Here is a 16,625-nt window from a genome sequence, read left to right as displayed (position 1 = left end):
GTCGGATTCCGGTCTGATGTCGGGGTTACCCGATGTAGCTTATGTGTTCCGGACTTCGGTCCGATGCCGGGGAGGTCCCGAGAAGTAGTTACATGTGCGTGATGTCTTTGTGATTCATGCATGTTTTATGTTGTATGTTATATGTTATGTGTTATGTGTACCGAGCTTCAGCCCGATGTATGTTAGTTTATATGCTATGAGTTATGTGCTTCGGGGCAAGCCCAATGTATGTTAGTTTATATGCTATGAGTTATGTGTTCCGGGGAAAGCCCGATGTATGTTAGTTTATATGCTATGACTTAAGTGTTCCGGGGCATGCCCGATGTATGCTTGTTTGAATGTTATATGTTATATGTTCCGGGCTTTGGTCTGATGTCGGGGCAAGCCCGATGCAGACTATGTGATTATGTTATGTGTTTATGATAAACGTTATGCTGTGTATGTGTCGGGTTAAGCCCGATGCCGGGGTGAGCCCGATGCCCGATGCGGTCGGATGCTGGGGTGAACCCAATGTCGGGTAAGCCGATGCCAGGGTTCGTCCCGATGCAGTTGGGAGTAGTCCCAAAATATTGTTATTTGTGATATGTTATGTGTATGGTATGTGGTAGATTGGGGGAGCTCACTAGGCTTTGTGCTTACAGTTTCAGTTTTGGTTTCAGGTACTTCAGTTAGCAAAAAGAAGGGCTCGGAATGATCGCATGACACAGACCACAACTTTCTAGCCTGGGAGATTTACTCTGATATTTGATAGGAGATTTTGATATAATGACATATATTACTTTATGTTAAGATACATGGTTTATGATTTTTATATGATGATGATATTCATGGTTTTATAAATGGTTTAAAAGCGAAAATTTTGGACCGTGTTTTTGGGATGTTTCAATTTGGTATCAGAGCCTTGGTTTGAGGGATTCGGGCACACTTTCGGGTATGTCTGAACTCAAACTAAGGGATTGGCATAGAAATTTTCAAAAGGAAAATCAATTTTTGTAAAAAGGAATTTTGAGAAAAGAAAAGAGTTTTAGAAAAAGCGAAAAGAAGTTTTGAGAAAGAAAAGAATTTCGAAAAGAGAAAAAGGGTGCGATGCATGCAATCAACCGAGCTCAAGTAAGTTTTCCCAAATTACTCATACATTTTTGTTTAGATATGATATGCTTATGAGAATTACATGCTAGATTAGGAGTAAGGATATAGGAGGATGCCTTATGTGCTTGTTATATGTGTATGAGCTTTATGAGTTGCATGCTAGTACAAATTCCTGATTAGAGAATAGAACAACTTGATTGGATTATGTGGTTAGTTTTCCCAACGCCTGAATGTTGCTTGCTTTGTGCTATTAGGAGTTCTAGTTATCTTTTACTAACTAGTGAATGAATATATTAAGTTACATATTGCGAGGACTAAATAATTTCAGAAGGTTAGGTTTAGCCTTATTTCGCAACTCTTGTATGTGTCCAACCGTTGTAGGGCAGGATCTCTCATTCGAAGAATTATCTAGTCTTAGTGATATGTAATAGTATTCGCGAGCTAGTTACAGGAAGATAGTAGGGACTCCTTATGCAACTGATGGCAGAGGGTGGACTGGTGGTTACCTTAGGGTAAGCCTAGGATGAGAGTAGTGCTGAGAGCAGTAGTAGTGGTAAGGGACTTGGTGGGGTCGAGGCAATCCTTGAGGAAAGTATGGATAGATGTGGAAGGTAGTATGGGTCCATACTACTAAAAGCAGAGGATCCGTACTTGAGTCAAGGAGGGCTGAGATAAAACTTGGGAACTTATGGTGCGTGTGTGATCCCTCGATAATGATGAGTATTCTGATGATAGTCATGCTATATTGCAGTATGGTGACACTACGTGGTAGACCAGTGGGTAGTTCAGGTGCCAGGGAGGGATCGGGTTCGGGTTCAGGAGTCGAGCAGCTCGGGGAGCAGATGAGAGAGTTTATATCAGCAGAGATTATGCACAACCTATTGGATCATACTCCTTTGATCTTCGGTACAGTCAAGGATGGGATTTTGGAGCTTTTGGATAGCCTCTTCGAGGCCTTCCGGGCCGAGATTTCTGCGGGGAAGTTAGGGGCTCCTCTAGGGCCCGATGTTTATGGATCTCTGGGATCCCTCGGTAGGGTGGATCCCGTTATTAGCCCTTATCATCAGGGATCAGAGGTGGGTTACACACCTTGTCTCCAGGAGGGTTCACTACATGATTGGATCGCTGTGGAGGTTTCGTGAGTCGTACGTGAGGAGTTACCCGACATTACTAAGCGTGTTACTGATAGGGTAGCCTCTAGGTTTCAGGGTCAGACATCGACTGTTCAGACGGTTGATGGGGTAGTCGGAGTAAATCGGGAGCAAGAAATTGGGTTAGATATGCAGTTAGGGAAGAGGAAGCGGACTTCTAGTTAGGATCAACAAGCTGAGCAGTCGGACACTGCCATAGCTGACGCCAGAGACCTGAGTGGTCGTAATGGATGTGAAAGGGGTAATGGGGCACATGAGAATGCTCACAGCAGGTCGCAGTGCGGTAGGTGCGGATGGAAGGGTCACTTCCACCGAGAATGCACATTGAAGGAAGAATGGTGCCTCCGTTGCCATCAACCTGGTCATTTCAGAACAAATTGCCCCCGTATAGTGGTTAAGGCAATTTAGGTTTCTTCACGGATACTTCGGCAGAGAGAGGGGTTCAAGTTCCAACGCCCATGGTTCCGTAGGAAGTCAAGATCGAGCCGCAATAGATCGTTGGTATGTATCTCCAATTCAGCTTATGTTTATGATTTTATTGTTAAGGTACTACATCGATATTGGTAGGTTTTTTAGAATATTATGTTTCCTGCTTATGATTAAGTTATATGCCATCTGCATACCATGAATGTTAAAGTAGTAGTTCGAAGATGTTTCCCTTTAGAGCGGGATCTCAGGATGCAGTCACCGTAGCAAGTGTGAGTGGAGATCGGGAGGTGTTCTGTCAGTCTTCTAGAGTGGTTCAGATTTAGTATTGGTTAGTTTTGGAGCACCAACAGTGGTAAGCATTGGTTGTCAGCAAATCGACCCTTTAGGTGGAGAGAAGGACTGGGAATCCTTTCCAAGCTGGGAGTTATAGGGATCTAGTCAAATCGAAGTGGGGGAGAACCACCTAGTAGTCAGGAACTAAAGTAAGGGCGCAACTTGGATGTGTTCACATCCTTGTTGAGAAAGAAAGCAGCCTGTGTAGCTGTCTGGATAGAGCAGCGTGGAAGTCGGGAGTTTGGAAAACTTCCCAATGCTAGATTCATGTATTCGCAGTAGTTCATGATTGGTTTTGGAAATCAGGTTGGGGTTTCTCCTGGGAGCTCGCAAGTTAGTCAGGATGTTAGACTATGGAACGCATGTTGTTGGATGTTTTCAGGAAGGTAGCCTACAGTTAGACAGTGTGAGAAGGTGTGTAAGACTGCAATATAGTCGTATCATTCATTAGCAGTTTAGTTAGAGGAGTGTGGGCGGGGGCCCGTATCTCCTAGTTAAGGAGTGTGGGCAAGGCCCGTATCTCCTACTTAGCATGATAGAGATCGAGAAAGGATAGTTCGTTGAGTTTCAGGATGAAGTTGGTCCTGCATAACTCTAGATAGGTGAGACCTATGGGGGAGGCCACTCCGAGATATAGTTTGGGTGAGACTCGTGGGCAAGGCCGGTGTGATTATAGCAGTGCAGGAGGGACCTGGTAGAGACCTTAGGGTCAAGATAGGGGATCGAGGATCCCAGGACTTATGGAGCCAAAGTGTCAAGGTAGATAGAGCAGTTCTAGATAGCCGAAGTTTCTTCGGAAGTCGCTGGGAGCGACTAAGAGTTTGACCTTGGGTTTAGTAACCAGTAGGAGTCCGGTAACTCAGATTATGGATGTCCCACACAGAGACAGAGAAGGTTGTTGATTATGGGAAGTTGCCCTGGGAAGGCCAGTTAACGCGCAGGAAAAGAAGCGGTGAACCCCTAGGATGTTCAGCATGAGTACTCGAGGAGTACCAGAGGGATTGTAGGTTGGATAAGAAGCATGTTCTCAGGATTGTTGGTGATGGAAGTGCTCTCGAGGCTTTTATCTCCAAGGATTTGTTTTGCGGAATAACCAGGCAGAAGACCACCGAAAGCGGTTCTCCGAAGGGTGGACTACCGAGGATTGGACCGGGAGAGGGAAGTGCGTATCGTGTAGGGAAGTTATAAGCGGATTGTAAGGAAGTTAGCCATTATGGACTTCGAGGACAAAGTACAGTTTAAGTGGGGGAGAGTTGTAACACCCGGAATCCAGGAGGCCAAGTTGGGGAAGGAAAAACCCTAAGTCAATGAGTCAACTCGTCGAGTCCAAGGAATAACTCGACGAGTCGGAGCGAGTTCCGTGTCACGAATTAGTTGGCCGACTCGACGAGTCTGGTCTAGGTTGGGAAACCCTAATTTCGGGACTTGGTGCCCTATTTAAGCATCATATTCTCATTCTCTCAGCCTCATCTTCAACCCTCAGACCCTAAACCCTTACCCACAAAACCCTAGTGCACCTTGTGAGTGTTTGAGCCACCTTGGTGTGATTTGTGTGCTCTTGAAGAGGAAGAAGAAGAAGAAGAAGGAAGTTGGAGGTTCAAGAAGGAGGAAGTAGATCCAAAAGATACACTCCATTTGCTGCATTTCTTGGTAGTCAAGTCTTCATCTTGGCTTTTGGTTTATTAGATCTCCTTATAGTCCCTTTTTGGAAGGTTTTTGGTCCAAGAATGGTTGTCTTTGGGTTTTGGACGTCCCCCAAGCATGATCCTTTCAGATCTGGAAGTATTTGGGGTGGTTAAGGCATAAAGGTGCGAGCTTTATGCCATTAGGAAGTCCCATGCAAGCTTAAAGAGATTATTATGTCCTCTTGGAGCCCTAAAGGCCATGCAAGGAAGTAAAGTCCAAGACTTTACGTGGCTATTGGATGTCTAGAGTCTAGATCGTGATTTCCATGTCTTGGTTTGGTGTAATAAGGGTTTTTGGACCATGGAGTTATGTCTTAATGAGTTGGGGTTTTGTCTAAACCCATTAGGAAGGACTTAGGATGGGTAAAGCTGGAAACTTTACCCTTAATAAGTAATTTCTAGAGTGTTTATGAAGTTTGGAGTTCAGATCTGAAGTATGGGAGCTTAATCCTTTAAGATAGTCCAATAGACTGAGGAACTCGGCGAGTCCAGGGAGGGACTCGATGAGTTTAAGTGAGTTGTCCCTTTTTCCGGTTTTGGGTGAACTCGACGAGTTGACTCGATTTGTCACGAGTATGGTTAGCCCGGGAACTCGGGGAGTCAGAGGTCGACTCGACGAGTTGGTTCACGATTTCAATGTTCAGAGTTTTAGCACTTGACGAGTTGATGGAGCAACTCGGCGATTTGAGTCAACTCGGAGCGTTGAGTTTGATCGATGACCGTTGACTTTGACTTTGACCAGGGTTTAGTTTGACTTTTGGAGGGTATTTTGGTCTAAGCGTTATTTTGATACTGGTAGCTCGGTAAGCCGAAGGATTAGCAGTTCAGGGAATTTCCAGATAGCAACCAGATGGGTATCAGCAGGACTCCAACAGTGCAAGGTGAGTTTTCCTTCAGTAAGAACGGGTCTAAGGCACCAATGCCGACCCGTTTATGTAGTCATAGCATGCCGGACTCCGGTCTGATGTCGGGGTTAGCCCGATGCAGCTTATGTGTTCCGGACTTCGGTCCGATGTCGGGGCGGTCCCGAGAAGTAGTTACGTATGATGTCTTTGCGATTCTTACAGTTTCAGTTTTGGTTTCAGGTACTTCAGTTAGCAAAGAGAAGGGCTCAGAATAATAGCATGACACACACCACAACTTTCTAGCCTGGAAGATTTACTCTGATATTTGATAGGAGATTTTGATATGTGACATATATTACTTTATGTTAAAATACATGGTTTATGATTTTTATATGATGATGATATTCATGGTTTTATTAATGGTTTAAAAACGAAATTTTTGGACCGTGTTTTTGGGATGTCTCACGAATTTTTTGACTGATTCGTCCGAGATTGATTCCATTTACTACTTGGCAAGATGGGCTTTTGAGATCTTCACGCTTTTGATAGAAGATTTTGATATGTGACATATATTACTTTATGTTAAAATACATGGTTTATGATTTTTATATGATGATGATATTCATGGTTTAAAAACGAAATTTTTGGACCGTGTTTTTGGGATGTTTCACGAATTTTTTGACTGATTCGTCCGAGATCGATTCCATATACTACTTGGCAAGATGGGCTTTTGAGATCTTCATGCTCCGTCTCTAAGGCGAATGAAGAAATTAATAAAAATATTATTTTTTATGTTTACCCTTATTTAGTTTCTAGTTTTTGATAGGACTTTATCTAGTTCGTTCCGTTGAAACCAATTCTCATTTTCTTTATAGATTGGGTAAAGAAAAAAACCGTATTAGACCTTTGTTATAGAAATAAGTCATTAACCTTGTAATTTCTCACCAAAACCATATTTTTAAAACGGCAATAACAAAGAAATGAAGAATCATGGGAGAGGGCTAAATATGGGAAATATTACTTCCAAATCAATCAGTCCGTCATATAGCTTTTACAAAGTTTACTATCCAATCGAAGGACTTTCTCTCAAGTCTCCGAATTTTTGACTAAAAAAGTGTTTTTGAAAAAACTTATTTCCACAATGAGTATAGTTTTCAAATTATTTACCAAATAAAGTGATTTTTTCCATTTAATAAAAAAAAACTAAACGTGCCCTAAACGACGGAAGCTGCAAGCGGGAAGAAATTACCAACTACGCACGATGCCATCTCTCATTCGTCTCTCCGGCTGCACCTCCATCGCCGGCCACAGCTCCAGCCGACCACCATTCAACTTTCGGTCATACAAGACTCCACCTTCGAATTTTGGTGTAGAAGTTTTCTTAGATTAGATTGCTTATGTTAGATTTTCTGAGAATTCTGATTTTTGAATTGTGTTTACTAATTTTTGAGAATCAAATGAAATTAGGATTGATTTCTTATTGCATTGAATACAGCAGAGGTGTCGATTAAATTTAAGAAAACATGAAATTTGTATATATGCTCACCGTGGCCTTTTTTTGAACAACAATCATAAAGAAAATTTTATGTAATTTAGTAAATAAGTAAATTTATATAAAGCCTTTAATTAGCAAAAAAAAAGTGTGAAAGTAAACATTGTATCAAGTATGTAATGGTGCTTTTTGTTTTCTGTATTATGTTTTCAAGTCTTCTTCCGGTTTGTTGGACTTTTTTGCCCTTGTTTCTACTTTGGTTGGCTGCAACTTTTGATTATTAGTTGATGCTCATTTTGGAGTTTGTTCTGCTTCTTTCATCTATAATTTTGCTTCTTTTGGATGTGTGATGCTCCTATTAGGATATAGATCAACATTCTTTTACCGGTTATAACTATGTATTTAATATGATTGCTTAAAAAGCAATGGTAAAATTGCAATGTTGTTTTCTTTTCTTTCCCTTTTCTTTTAACTCAGGAACATATTTTTTTTTAAAGTTTCCTTCCATTTCCTTCTAACTTAGGAACATGAAAAAAGTTATTTATTTCATTCCACTCTCTTTCTTTTCTCTCCATATTTTCTTTCCCTTTCTTTTCTTGCCTTTACTTAAACTCGGGTAAAGGTTTGTTGAAAGTTTAGTATGTGTTCCTTTTATGACTTATTATCAAAACAAAATCCTGTAACGACCCGTTCCCGGTATGTTAATTCATTGGTAATTGTTGTAAGTTTTGCAAGAGGGACTCGGCGAGTTCATAGCCTGACTCGCCGAGTAGGGTCGCGGCTGCGAGCACGCGTGAGCCGGGGACTCGGCGAGTCCATATCCTGGACTCGGCGAGTCCATCCGTCTGGGTGAAACCCTAAATCCCCGGGTTGCCCACTATTTAAACCACCTTATAACCCCATTCTCGCCTCCCTCACCCTGAGAACACAGTGAGAAAACCCTGATCCCCCTTTGAGAGCTTATAAGTGTTTTTGGTGCCATTTTGTGAAGGTGTGAAGAAGGAGAAGAAGAAAGAAGCAAGGAGAAGAGTTGTAGTGCAAAGATCCAAGGGCAAATCTGAGTTATTTGAGGTATTTTCGGAGTTCCCTCTTGTTATATGCTTTAAACTTCCATTAGGGCTCTCCTAAGAGCTAGTTGATGCTTGTTCCAAGCCTTATGTTTGCATGAATGCCTTAATAAGTCGAGATATCTTTAGATCTGAATGATGGGGTGTTGCAGAGCCCAGATTTACTGTCTTTTTGGAGTTACTTTGCATATTAATCATAGATCTACCCATTTTATGCATCTTTTAGCCTTAATTCCCTTATTCATGAGGTTGTGCACGTAAAGTTGGAAACTTTACGTGGTAAATCAGCTTAATGGACTCAGCTCTATCAATTGTATGTGTTGGATTCAAACAAAATCGAGTAAAAATCAGTTGCATGGCGGCAACTCGGCGAGTCGGGAAGAACGACTCGGCGAGTTGGGTCGCGAGTTCCCGAGTCCTTCATTTTGGTCAGTGTCGAGTGAATCCAGTGAGTTAGAGAGTGGACTCAGCGAGTTGAGGGTAGACTCAGTGATGGAGGGACTCGGCGAGTTGTTCATACAACTCGGCGAGTCCAAGGCAATCTTCTTAGGATCATGAACAACTCGTCGAGTTTGTTCATACGGCTCGGCGAGTCGGATGAAGATTGTCTGAGTTCTTGGATCAAGAGGGTACTCGTCGAGTCGATGCCACACTCGACGAGTAGCAGCGTGTAGAACTGAGAAGTGAGAGTAGGACTCGGCGAGTTGGGTGGCCCAACTCGGCGAGTCAGCCCAAAGAGAGTTGACTTTGACCAAGGGTAAAAGAGTCATTTTACCCCAAGTGCAGTGTTTAGTATTTGATTGAGTGTGCTTATGGACTTGTAGCCGAGGAGATTCAGGAGCAGCAGCCGTTAGCTTCCCGAGCCACACACTCAGCAGCCAGCTTACGAGGTGAGTTTCCTTCAAGTAGGGACGGGTCTAAGGCCACAATGCCGGCCCGTCCAGTTAGCAGTAGTTTCCGGACTGCAGTCCGATGTAGCAGCTAGTATGTTTGATGCCTTCGTGGCTCAGACAGGATTTATGGGCTATGTTTTATGTGTTACGTGTTATGTGTTCCGGGCTACGGCTCGATGCAGTATGCAGTATATGTGTTCATGCTAGTTGATATGCTATGATATGTTCAGTCAGTTAGTTCCGGACTCCGGTCCGATGCAGGGGACAAGGTCCCAGTTAGTTCCGGACTTCGGTCCGATGCAGTTAGTTCCGGACTTCGGTCCGATGCAGGGGACAAGGTCCCAGTTAGTTCCGGACTTCGGTCCGATGCAGGGGACAAGGTCCCAGTTAGTTCCGGACTACGGTCCGATGCAGTTAGTTCTGGACTTTGGTCTGGTGCAGGGGACAAGGTCCCAGTCAGTTCCGGACTTCGGTCCGATGCAGTTTCCGGGCTTCGGCCCGATGCAGTGGGCAAGGCCCAATATGTGTTATATGTTATTGTATGGTATGTGGTATTTTGGGGGAGCTCACTAAGCTTCGTGCTTACAGTTTCAGTTTTGGTTTCAGGTACTTCCGCAAGCAAAGGGAAGAGCTCGGGGTGACAGCATCGCACACACCACAGCTTAGCTTTTATCCTGGGGATGGTTTCAGTTGTTTTGGATTTGATATAGTATGATCCAGTTTTCCGCACAGTATTTTATTATGATTGGGATACAATCGTGTATGTTTTTATGTTATGATGCTCATATTATGGTTTTGATTATATTGAAAAATGAAAATTTTTGGGTCGTATTTTTGGGTCGTTTCAAATCCCCTCTCGGGTTTGTTGGCTTAGACTTCCATGTATCAATTTTATTTTGGGTTTGTGTTCCTTTTTTAACGAAATAATTTTCTTGTATAAATATTGAGGAGGTATTGGAGGGTATTATTGCAGGGAAATATTAGTTGTTTTCTAAGTTATTGTATATTTTGGTGCCAAAAAATCCATCACAAATTGTAAAAAAATTGATAAACATTTATAGCAAAAACTAACAAAAAAAACCAAAAAATTTATACTAAAAATAAAACAAACAATAACTACGATTTTTGTATGTTATAAATATTGGCTTTTTTTTGGTTGAAAGAAATAAAAGAAACATGGAACCTTTTAAAAAAAAGTGTTAAATAACCCATTTTGGTAAATAAGTTTAAAAGTATACCTATTAGGTAAATAAGTTTTTTTAAAACACCTATTTGCTCCTCATTTGCCATATTATGATTATGGGCATTTCCGTAATTTCACCTCATATTCCAAACACAAACAACCTTATTCCTAACTAGCTAGTAAAATTCATTGTTTGACACCATCATTATGAATTTATGATTTTTCAATATATTATACACTTTAACATTAGATTTAGAATTGAAAATAGTTTGTCTGATATTTGACATTTATGTCCATCATCTATTTTACAATTCCCGTTTTATTATCTAGTTAATGAAAATATATATTTTTATAGTGTTGATTAGCATGTTGTACAAAAAATTCAAATAATGGATATTTACATACATGCGTATAAGCATATCTTTATGATCATATATCTACATGAACTTATCCTCGGTTATAATTCACTGTTAATATCCACGGTTATAATTCACTGTTAATATCCATTATTAGTTAAATCCTCCAAAATTCAAATAATCAAACACTTATCAGATATTATAATATTTAATTAAGGCTAAACGGTATCATAAAAAATATTTCACCGGAGGTATGTTGATATAGATGGTTTACCGCCGGTAAACACCGGGCCGCAACATCTCTTTTACCGCCGGTATAATACCGGCGGTAGGTTTCTATATGGGTGAAATGTTTGAAAATATGACCGTTGGAAGGAAATGAACGTTGGCAATGGATAGTTTTGCATGTTTTTTAAAACAAATTTACTATTATATATCTACATACCATTCTTTCAACACATTATCAATTTACACATTTTTTAATTAAAATGTTTTCCAACAATCCAAACTCTTCCAATCAAAATGCTCCAAACCAAAATGTTTTTAACCCGTTCGCACTTTTCAGTTACGATCCGATATCACCAACACCTTACCAACCACAAATGGATGATATTCCTAGCTATTATTCACAATTCCAAATGTCATAACAATTCTAATTCAAATCTCAACCGCAAACCCAACCATCCCAAACCCAATTCCAATTTCAATCACAATCGTCTTTCACACCTTCAACCAAAATTCTTTCCGATTCTGAACACTAAGAAAAAGTGAAAAACAACCTCAATAAAAAAAAGGGAAAACCGATCCGAGAAGATGGACACAAAAAGAAGAAACCGAGTTAGCAAATGCATGGGTCGACATATCCGAAGACGGCGACACAAGAAAGGGTCAATCATGTGATCAATTTTGGTTATGTATTACAGAGCGGTTTTGTAAGAGAATGGGTCAAGATCCAGATTACCGGACGTCCGACCAATGTAACTCAAAATTGAATCTTGTTAACAAACTCATGACACATTGGAACGGAAGTTACACAAACTTTGAAAAGCAATGGGCTAGCGGAGAAAATGAGGCGAGTTTGTTGAAAAAACGCACGCTACATTCCAAGATGACATGCTAAAGTCTTTTAAGTTTATTCATATGTGGGAAGTTGTCAAAAAAAAAGTGTTAGGTGGAAGGAACTTGCAACACATGAAGAAATTGCTAATCTGCCAAAAAAAAAGTTGAACATCTTCATATTCGAGCTCACAACAAGTTTCGTCGAATGGTCACGTAGGCGTTACTCTTAATGATGATAATGACAACATCGAAGAAATAGACCCGCCTCCTCGTCCCATGGGAATGGACAAAACAAAAACTCGAGAAAAAGAAAAAAGGAAAACGACGTCTTCAAATTCGTCGGTTTGAACCGAGTGGTCAGCTAAATCGGCGGAAATGACGGCACAAATGGCACAATTGAATACAACTTTAGAGAAGTGTATGGCTGAAAGTGTCCGACTCACAAAATATTCATTGTTGATGCAAGATGTGAGGCACCTCAACGCCGAAGATTTGGAGATGGCTAAAGTGGTAAAGGTTTCGATTCGTGAAAAATATAAGCTCAAACGCAAGTGAAATTTGGATGATATGTTTTTCTTGTTTTTTAAATTTCACTTCATGTTTTTATTTATTTTTTTATTTTTTAGGTTTTTATTGTAATTTTTAATTTCATGTTATTTTTTATTTTTAGGATTTCTAAAATGTAATTTTTATTTTTACATTATTTTAAATTTTAGTATGTTTTTTATTAAAAAAATGAAAATAAAAAAAAGTTCATAGATAAAACCATTACCATACCCTAAATGGTAGGTAAATTTTATAAAAAATATAAAAACAGATGTGATGCCTAGATGACATCTTTTTACCATTGACAAAAATACATCACACATTTTGGATTTAATAGGCGAAAACAAAACTGATTTAACTATTTAACTAGTTCTTAAGACTACTAGGTGTGGGCAACATATTATCACATGTTACCACACCCAAAAGGTGTCATGTCAGCATCCTCCTCATACGTGGTGTTATAACACCCACTGTGGAAATAGGCAACATCTAATAATATGTGATAACACCAATTATTTTCTATTTTATTTTTTATTTATTTTTTATGTTTTTTTTCTATATTTCGAATTTCTTTTTTTTTTATTTAACGCGTTATATTTGAAACGTAAAAATAAAATTTTAATAAATCTTAAATTAAAAACAACATAACAAAATTACAACAAAACACAAACACATTTAAAAACCTAAAAAAACAAAAAAAACAAAAAAAAATGATAAAACCTACATTTTTTGCCCTAAAACTATTCATCTTCATCTTCATGACCAACATAGATGTAATCCGCCAAGTCTTCACGAAGTTGCTTGTGTTTTCGCTGATCTTGAATATCAACCACTCTATGTAAATATTCTGATGTCCCTGGTTGAAATTGCACATGTCTTGGTTCCGTAGGCGAATACGTTGCAATATTGCGTCCTTTATCTTCGACAACCATGTTATGCATTATGATACATGCATACATGATATATCATAGAGTATCTAACTCATAAGGTCTCGCTGCATGTTCAACTATGTGTCATTTTGATTTCAAAACCCCAAAAGCACGTTCAACGTCCTTACGTGCTCCTTCTTGTCGTCTCTTGAAATATTTGTCTCTTGGATATATTGGGTGTCGAAACGCCTTCACAAACGTGGAATATTGTGGATATATTCCGTCTGTAAGATAATACTCAAACTTATATTCATTTCCATTCACTGTGAAAGGAGCATCCGGTGCTTTTCCTGACAAAAGGTCGTCAAATATTGATGATTGATCGAGAACGTTGACGTCGTTGTTAGAACCCACAACCCCGAAAAAAGCATGTCAAATCCATAAATCTTGTGAAGCAACGGCCTCTAATACCAACGAAGGCGCTCCATGATGACCGCTCGAATACTGGCCTTTCCACGCCACGGGGCAATTTCTCCATTTCCAGTGTGTGCAGTCAATGCTCCCAAGCATACCCGGAAAACCATGTCTTTCTTCATGCGCCGCATATAGTTGTTGCATATCATACAACGAAGGTTTGCGCAAGTATTGGTCACCGAAGGTTTCGACAACATCTCTTGCCAATAAATAAAAACTTTCTCGTGCGGTCCTCTCAGACATTCTCATATAATCGTCAACAGAATCGGGCGACTCCCCCATTGCCATAAGTTTAATTGCAGCTACATATTTTTGCAACCCTATGAAGCCTCGTTTGCCTCTAGCATCATATCTCATTTGGAAAAATTCATACCTAATTAAATATTAAACATGCAAAAGTTTTATTTATTTTATCTAAAAGTGACATTTTGTAAATTATAAAAGCTGAGTCAAATGATACCTTGACATTTTCTCGTGCGGTCCTCTCAGACATTCTCATATAATCGTCAACAGAATCGGGCGACTCCCCCATTGCCATAAGTTTAATTGCAGCTACACATTTTTGCAACCCTGTGAAGCCTCGTTTGCCTTTAGCATCATATCTCATTTGGAAAAATTCATACCTAATTAAATATTAAACATGCAAAAGTTTTATTTATTTTATCTAAAAGTGACATTTTGTAAATTATAAAAGCTGAGTCAAATGATACCTTGCTTCCATAGCGTTGGCTATCCTTTGGAAAACATTTTTTCGCAAACGAAATCTTTTTTTGAAATCGCTTGGCTGGTAGACACAATTTTCCGCAAAGTAATCGTTAACTAGACGTCTATGCCCTTCCTCATGATCTCTATTTAACGTCGCACGTCGCGTGAGTAGTGAGCTGGATCTGACTGTAGTACGTTATCCATATAATACTGGTAACATCATAGTCACGTACAAATCGTCATCGTCGTTATCATCATTGAACGAATGAGCCGGATCAAGACGATTCATATTTTCGGTTTTGAAATATTGAAAGAATTATGTAGTTGAGAGAGATTTATGTTTTTTGTAGTTAAAAATGATATAAGTTGTATATATTTTATAGTGTAAATTTTTTTTTTTTAATATTACCGTTTGAAAAACGGTCGAAAATTCAACCGTTTGATTTATTCAACGCGTTATAGCCCGTGATCGTGATAACGTATGGTAACATAACACGTAATAACGGCTACTCGGGGCGGTGTTCCCCTATTATGGCGTCGTTATGGCGCTGCCACATCAGATAACGCCTGAATGGCGTTGCCCACACCCGAGAGACTAAAAGAAATATTTTATTTTAAGGAACTGGAAAAGTAAATGTTAACAAGCTAGGAACATTTTGATTTTCTGTAAATACTAGCTAGACATCATATTATTAAACAAAAAAATATGTAATATCGGGTTGATTAAATTGTATTTTATTAATAATAAATTAAATACAGTTGTATTTGAAAAGGAAGCGGATTACAGTTTGTTTACATGATAATGTTTTTAAAAGATAAAATTTTATTTAATAATATTTTAATTGTGTATTGTAAAACTGTCCACCAAAATAGGAAAAAGATAGAATTTGGAAAGAAGAATTCGAAGTTCGAAAGAAGTCTATCTCCTGAATCCTACAACAGAAACGATTCTTCTATTTAATCTCTTAATCTCTCTCTAATCATCACAAACAACCAATCATGAAAAACAAACAACCAATCATGAAAACAAGAAAGCTTTCACTTCGTGATGAAGATTTTCCTGATGAATCTGAATCCATGGCGTCAAGAACTCGTCCCCGCCTTGAAATAGAGCCAATACAGATCGGCATTCAAATGGCATCGCCACCTCCGCCGTCACCACCACCGCCGCTCACCGAAGATCAAGACCTGAATATCCACACCGACCTTCGACTGTGTTTCTACTTCGAACCATCAACTCTGGCACCGGAACAACCTCAACAACCACAACAACCACCGTTGTTCCCACCACCACCGCCGCTTAACGAAAACCAAGATTTCAATATCCAGAAAGACCTTAGAATGTGCGTCTACTTCCCACAATCTACACCGGAGCCGGAGCAACCACCACCACCACAACCAGATGATAACCGTCACGAACTCCCCTCAACCCACGTCCCACAACCGCAATCAGTAGTGGTCGCACCACCAGCCACACGTCGCCAACGTAGAAACCCTACACATGCACCACGACAAGGTAAACCTCCAACCATCCAACCACCTTTCCCATGGGCAACCGACCGCCGTGCTCAAGTACACAGCCGGAACTACCTAACTGAAATCGGCATCACCACCATCTCCGGCGACGTACATTGCAAGCGTTGTGATGAAAGCTACCAAATCGAATACAATCTCGTTCAAAAGTTCTCGGAAGTCTCCCATTACGTGGCGGAGAACAAGTACCGTTTCCGTGAACGAGCTCCGGCGACATGGATGAATCCAACGTTGCCCACATGCAAGTTATGTCATCAAGACAACTGCGTGAAGCCGAAGATGGCTGAGAAGAAGAAGTCTGTGAACTGGTTGTTCTTGCTTTTGGGACAGATGCTTGGATGCTGTACTTTGGATCAATTGAAGTATTTCTGTAAACACACTGGACACCATCGAACTGGTGCGAAAGATAGGGTTCTGTTCTTGACGTATTTAGGGTTATGCAAACAAGTTGATCCAGATGGACCTTTCGATCGTGGCGAATCAGGGAATGGTTATTATTCGTAAGTTTCAGTAATTATAATTAGTTTTCTTTTTGGATCTTTAATGGAGATATATACAAAGAATGATTGTTTATCATTCTTTTAGTTTTCCTACAAATTGTTGATTACTTGTTTATTATCATTATCTGATTATCTGTTGATCTGATTTCTGAACTTGTGATCAGCCATTTTACGAAAATTTAGCTAATTTCAAATTCAAATGGTCGTAAATAACTCTTATTTGTTGGGTTTGGGTTGATTTGAAAAAAAGGCGGGAGCTTGGTCTTTTAATCTTGTTGACTGTTAAATAATTAGATTTTTTGTTGCCAATAAAATAAAATATTTATTTTTAGAAGCAAATTATTATCTTTATTAATCATAATTAACAAGCAATTAATTTGATCGTGATACACTTTAAGGTCGGTCCTTAACCTAAA

At 39.7% G+C, this 16,625-nt stretch overlaps 2 protein-coding genes across 2 annotated transcripts; one reads left to right on the top strand and one right to left on the bottom strand.

Annotated features, from left to right (window-relative positions):
• Positions 1-13,141: 13,141 nt before the first annotated feature.
• On the bottom strand, positions 13,142-14,465 carry LOC145051030 (uncharacterized). Its single transcript, XM_078999182.1, has 4 exons — positions 14,410-14,465; positions 13,963-14,094; positions 13,570-13,844; positions 13,142-13,347 (listed from the first exon to the last, which is right to left on the bottom strand). The coding sequence occupies exons 1-4, from the start codon at positions 14,463-14,465 to the stop codon at positions 13,142-13,144; spliced, it is 669 nt and encodes a 222-aa protein (XP_078855308.1).
• A 710-nt stretch (positions 14,466-15,175) lies between these two features.
• On the top strand, positions 15,176-16,213 carry LOC145051029 (uncharacterized). The gene has a single exon (XM_078999181.1). It carries the CDS (start codon positions 15,176-15,178, stop codon positions 16,211-16,213), a length of 1,038 nt encoding a protein of 345 aa, XP_078855307.1.
• The last annotated feature ends 412 nt before the right edge of the window (positions 16,214-16,625 follow it).

The sequence above is a fragment of the Lactuca serriola genome, chromosome 5 (assembly GCF_051521515.1).
Source record: "Lactuca serriola cultivar US96UC23 chromosome 5, Lser_US96UC23_V15, whole genome shotgun sequence".
Lineage (NCBI taxonomy): Eukaryota > Viridiplantae > Streptophyta > Magnoliopsida > Asterales > Asteraceae > Lactuca > Lactuca serriola.
The sequence above is the reverse complement of the archived record's forward strand: the minus strand, read 5'-3'. Positions and strand labels throughout refer to the sequence as shown.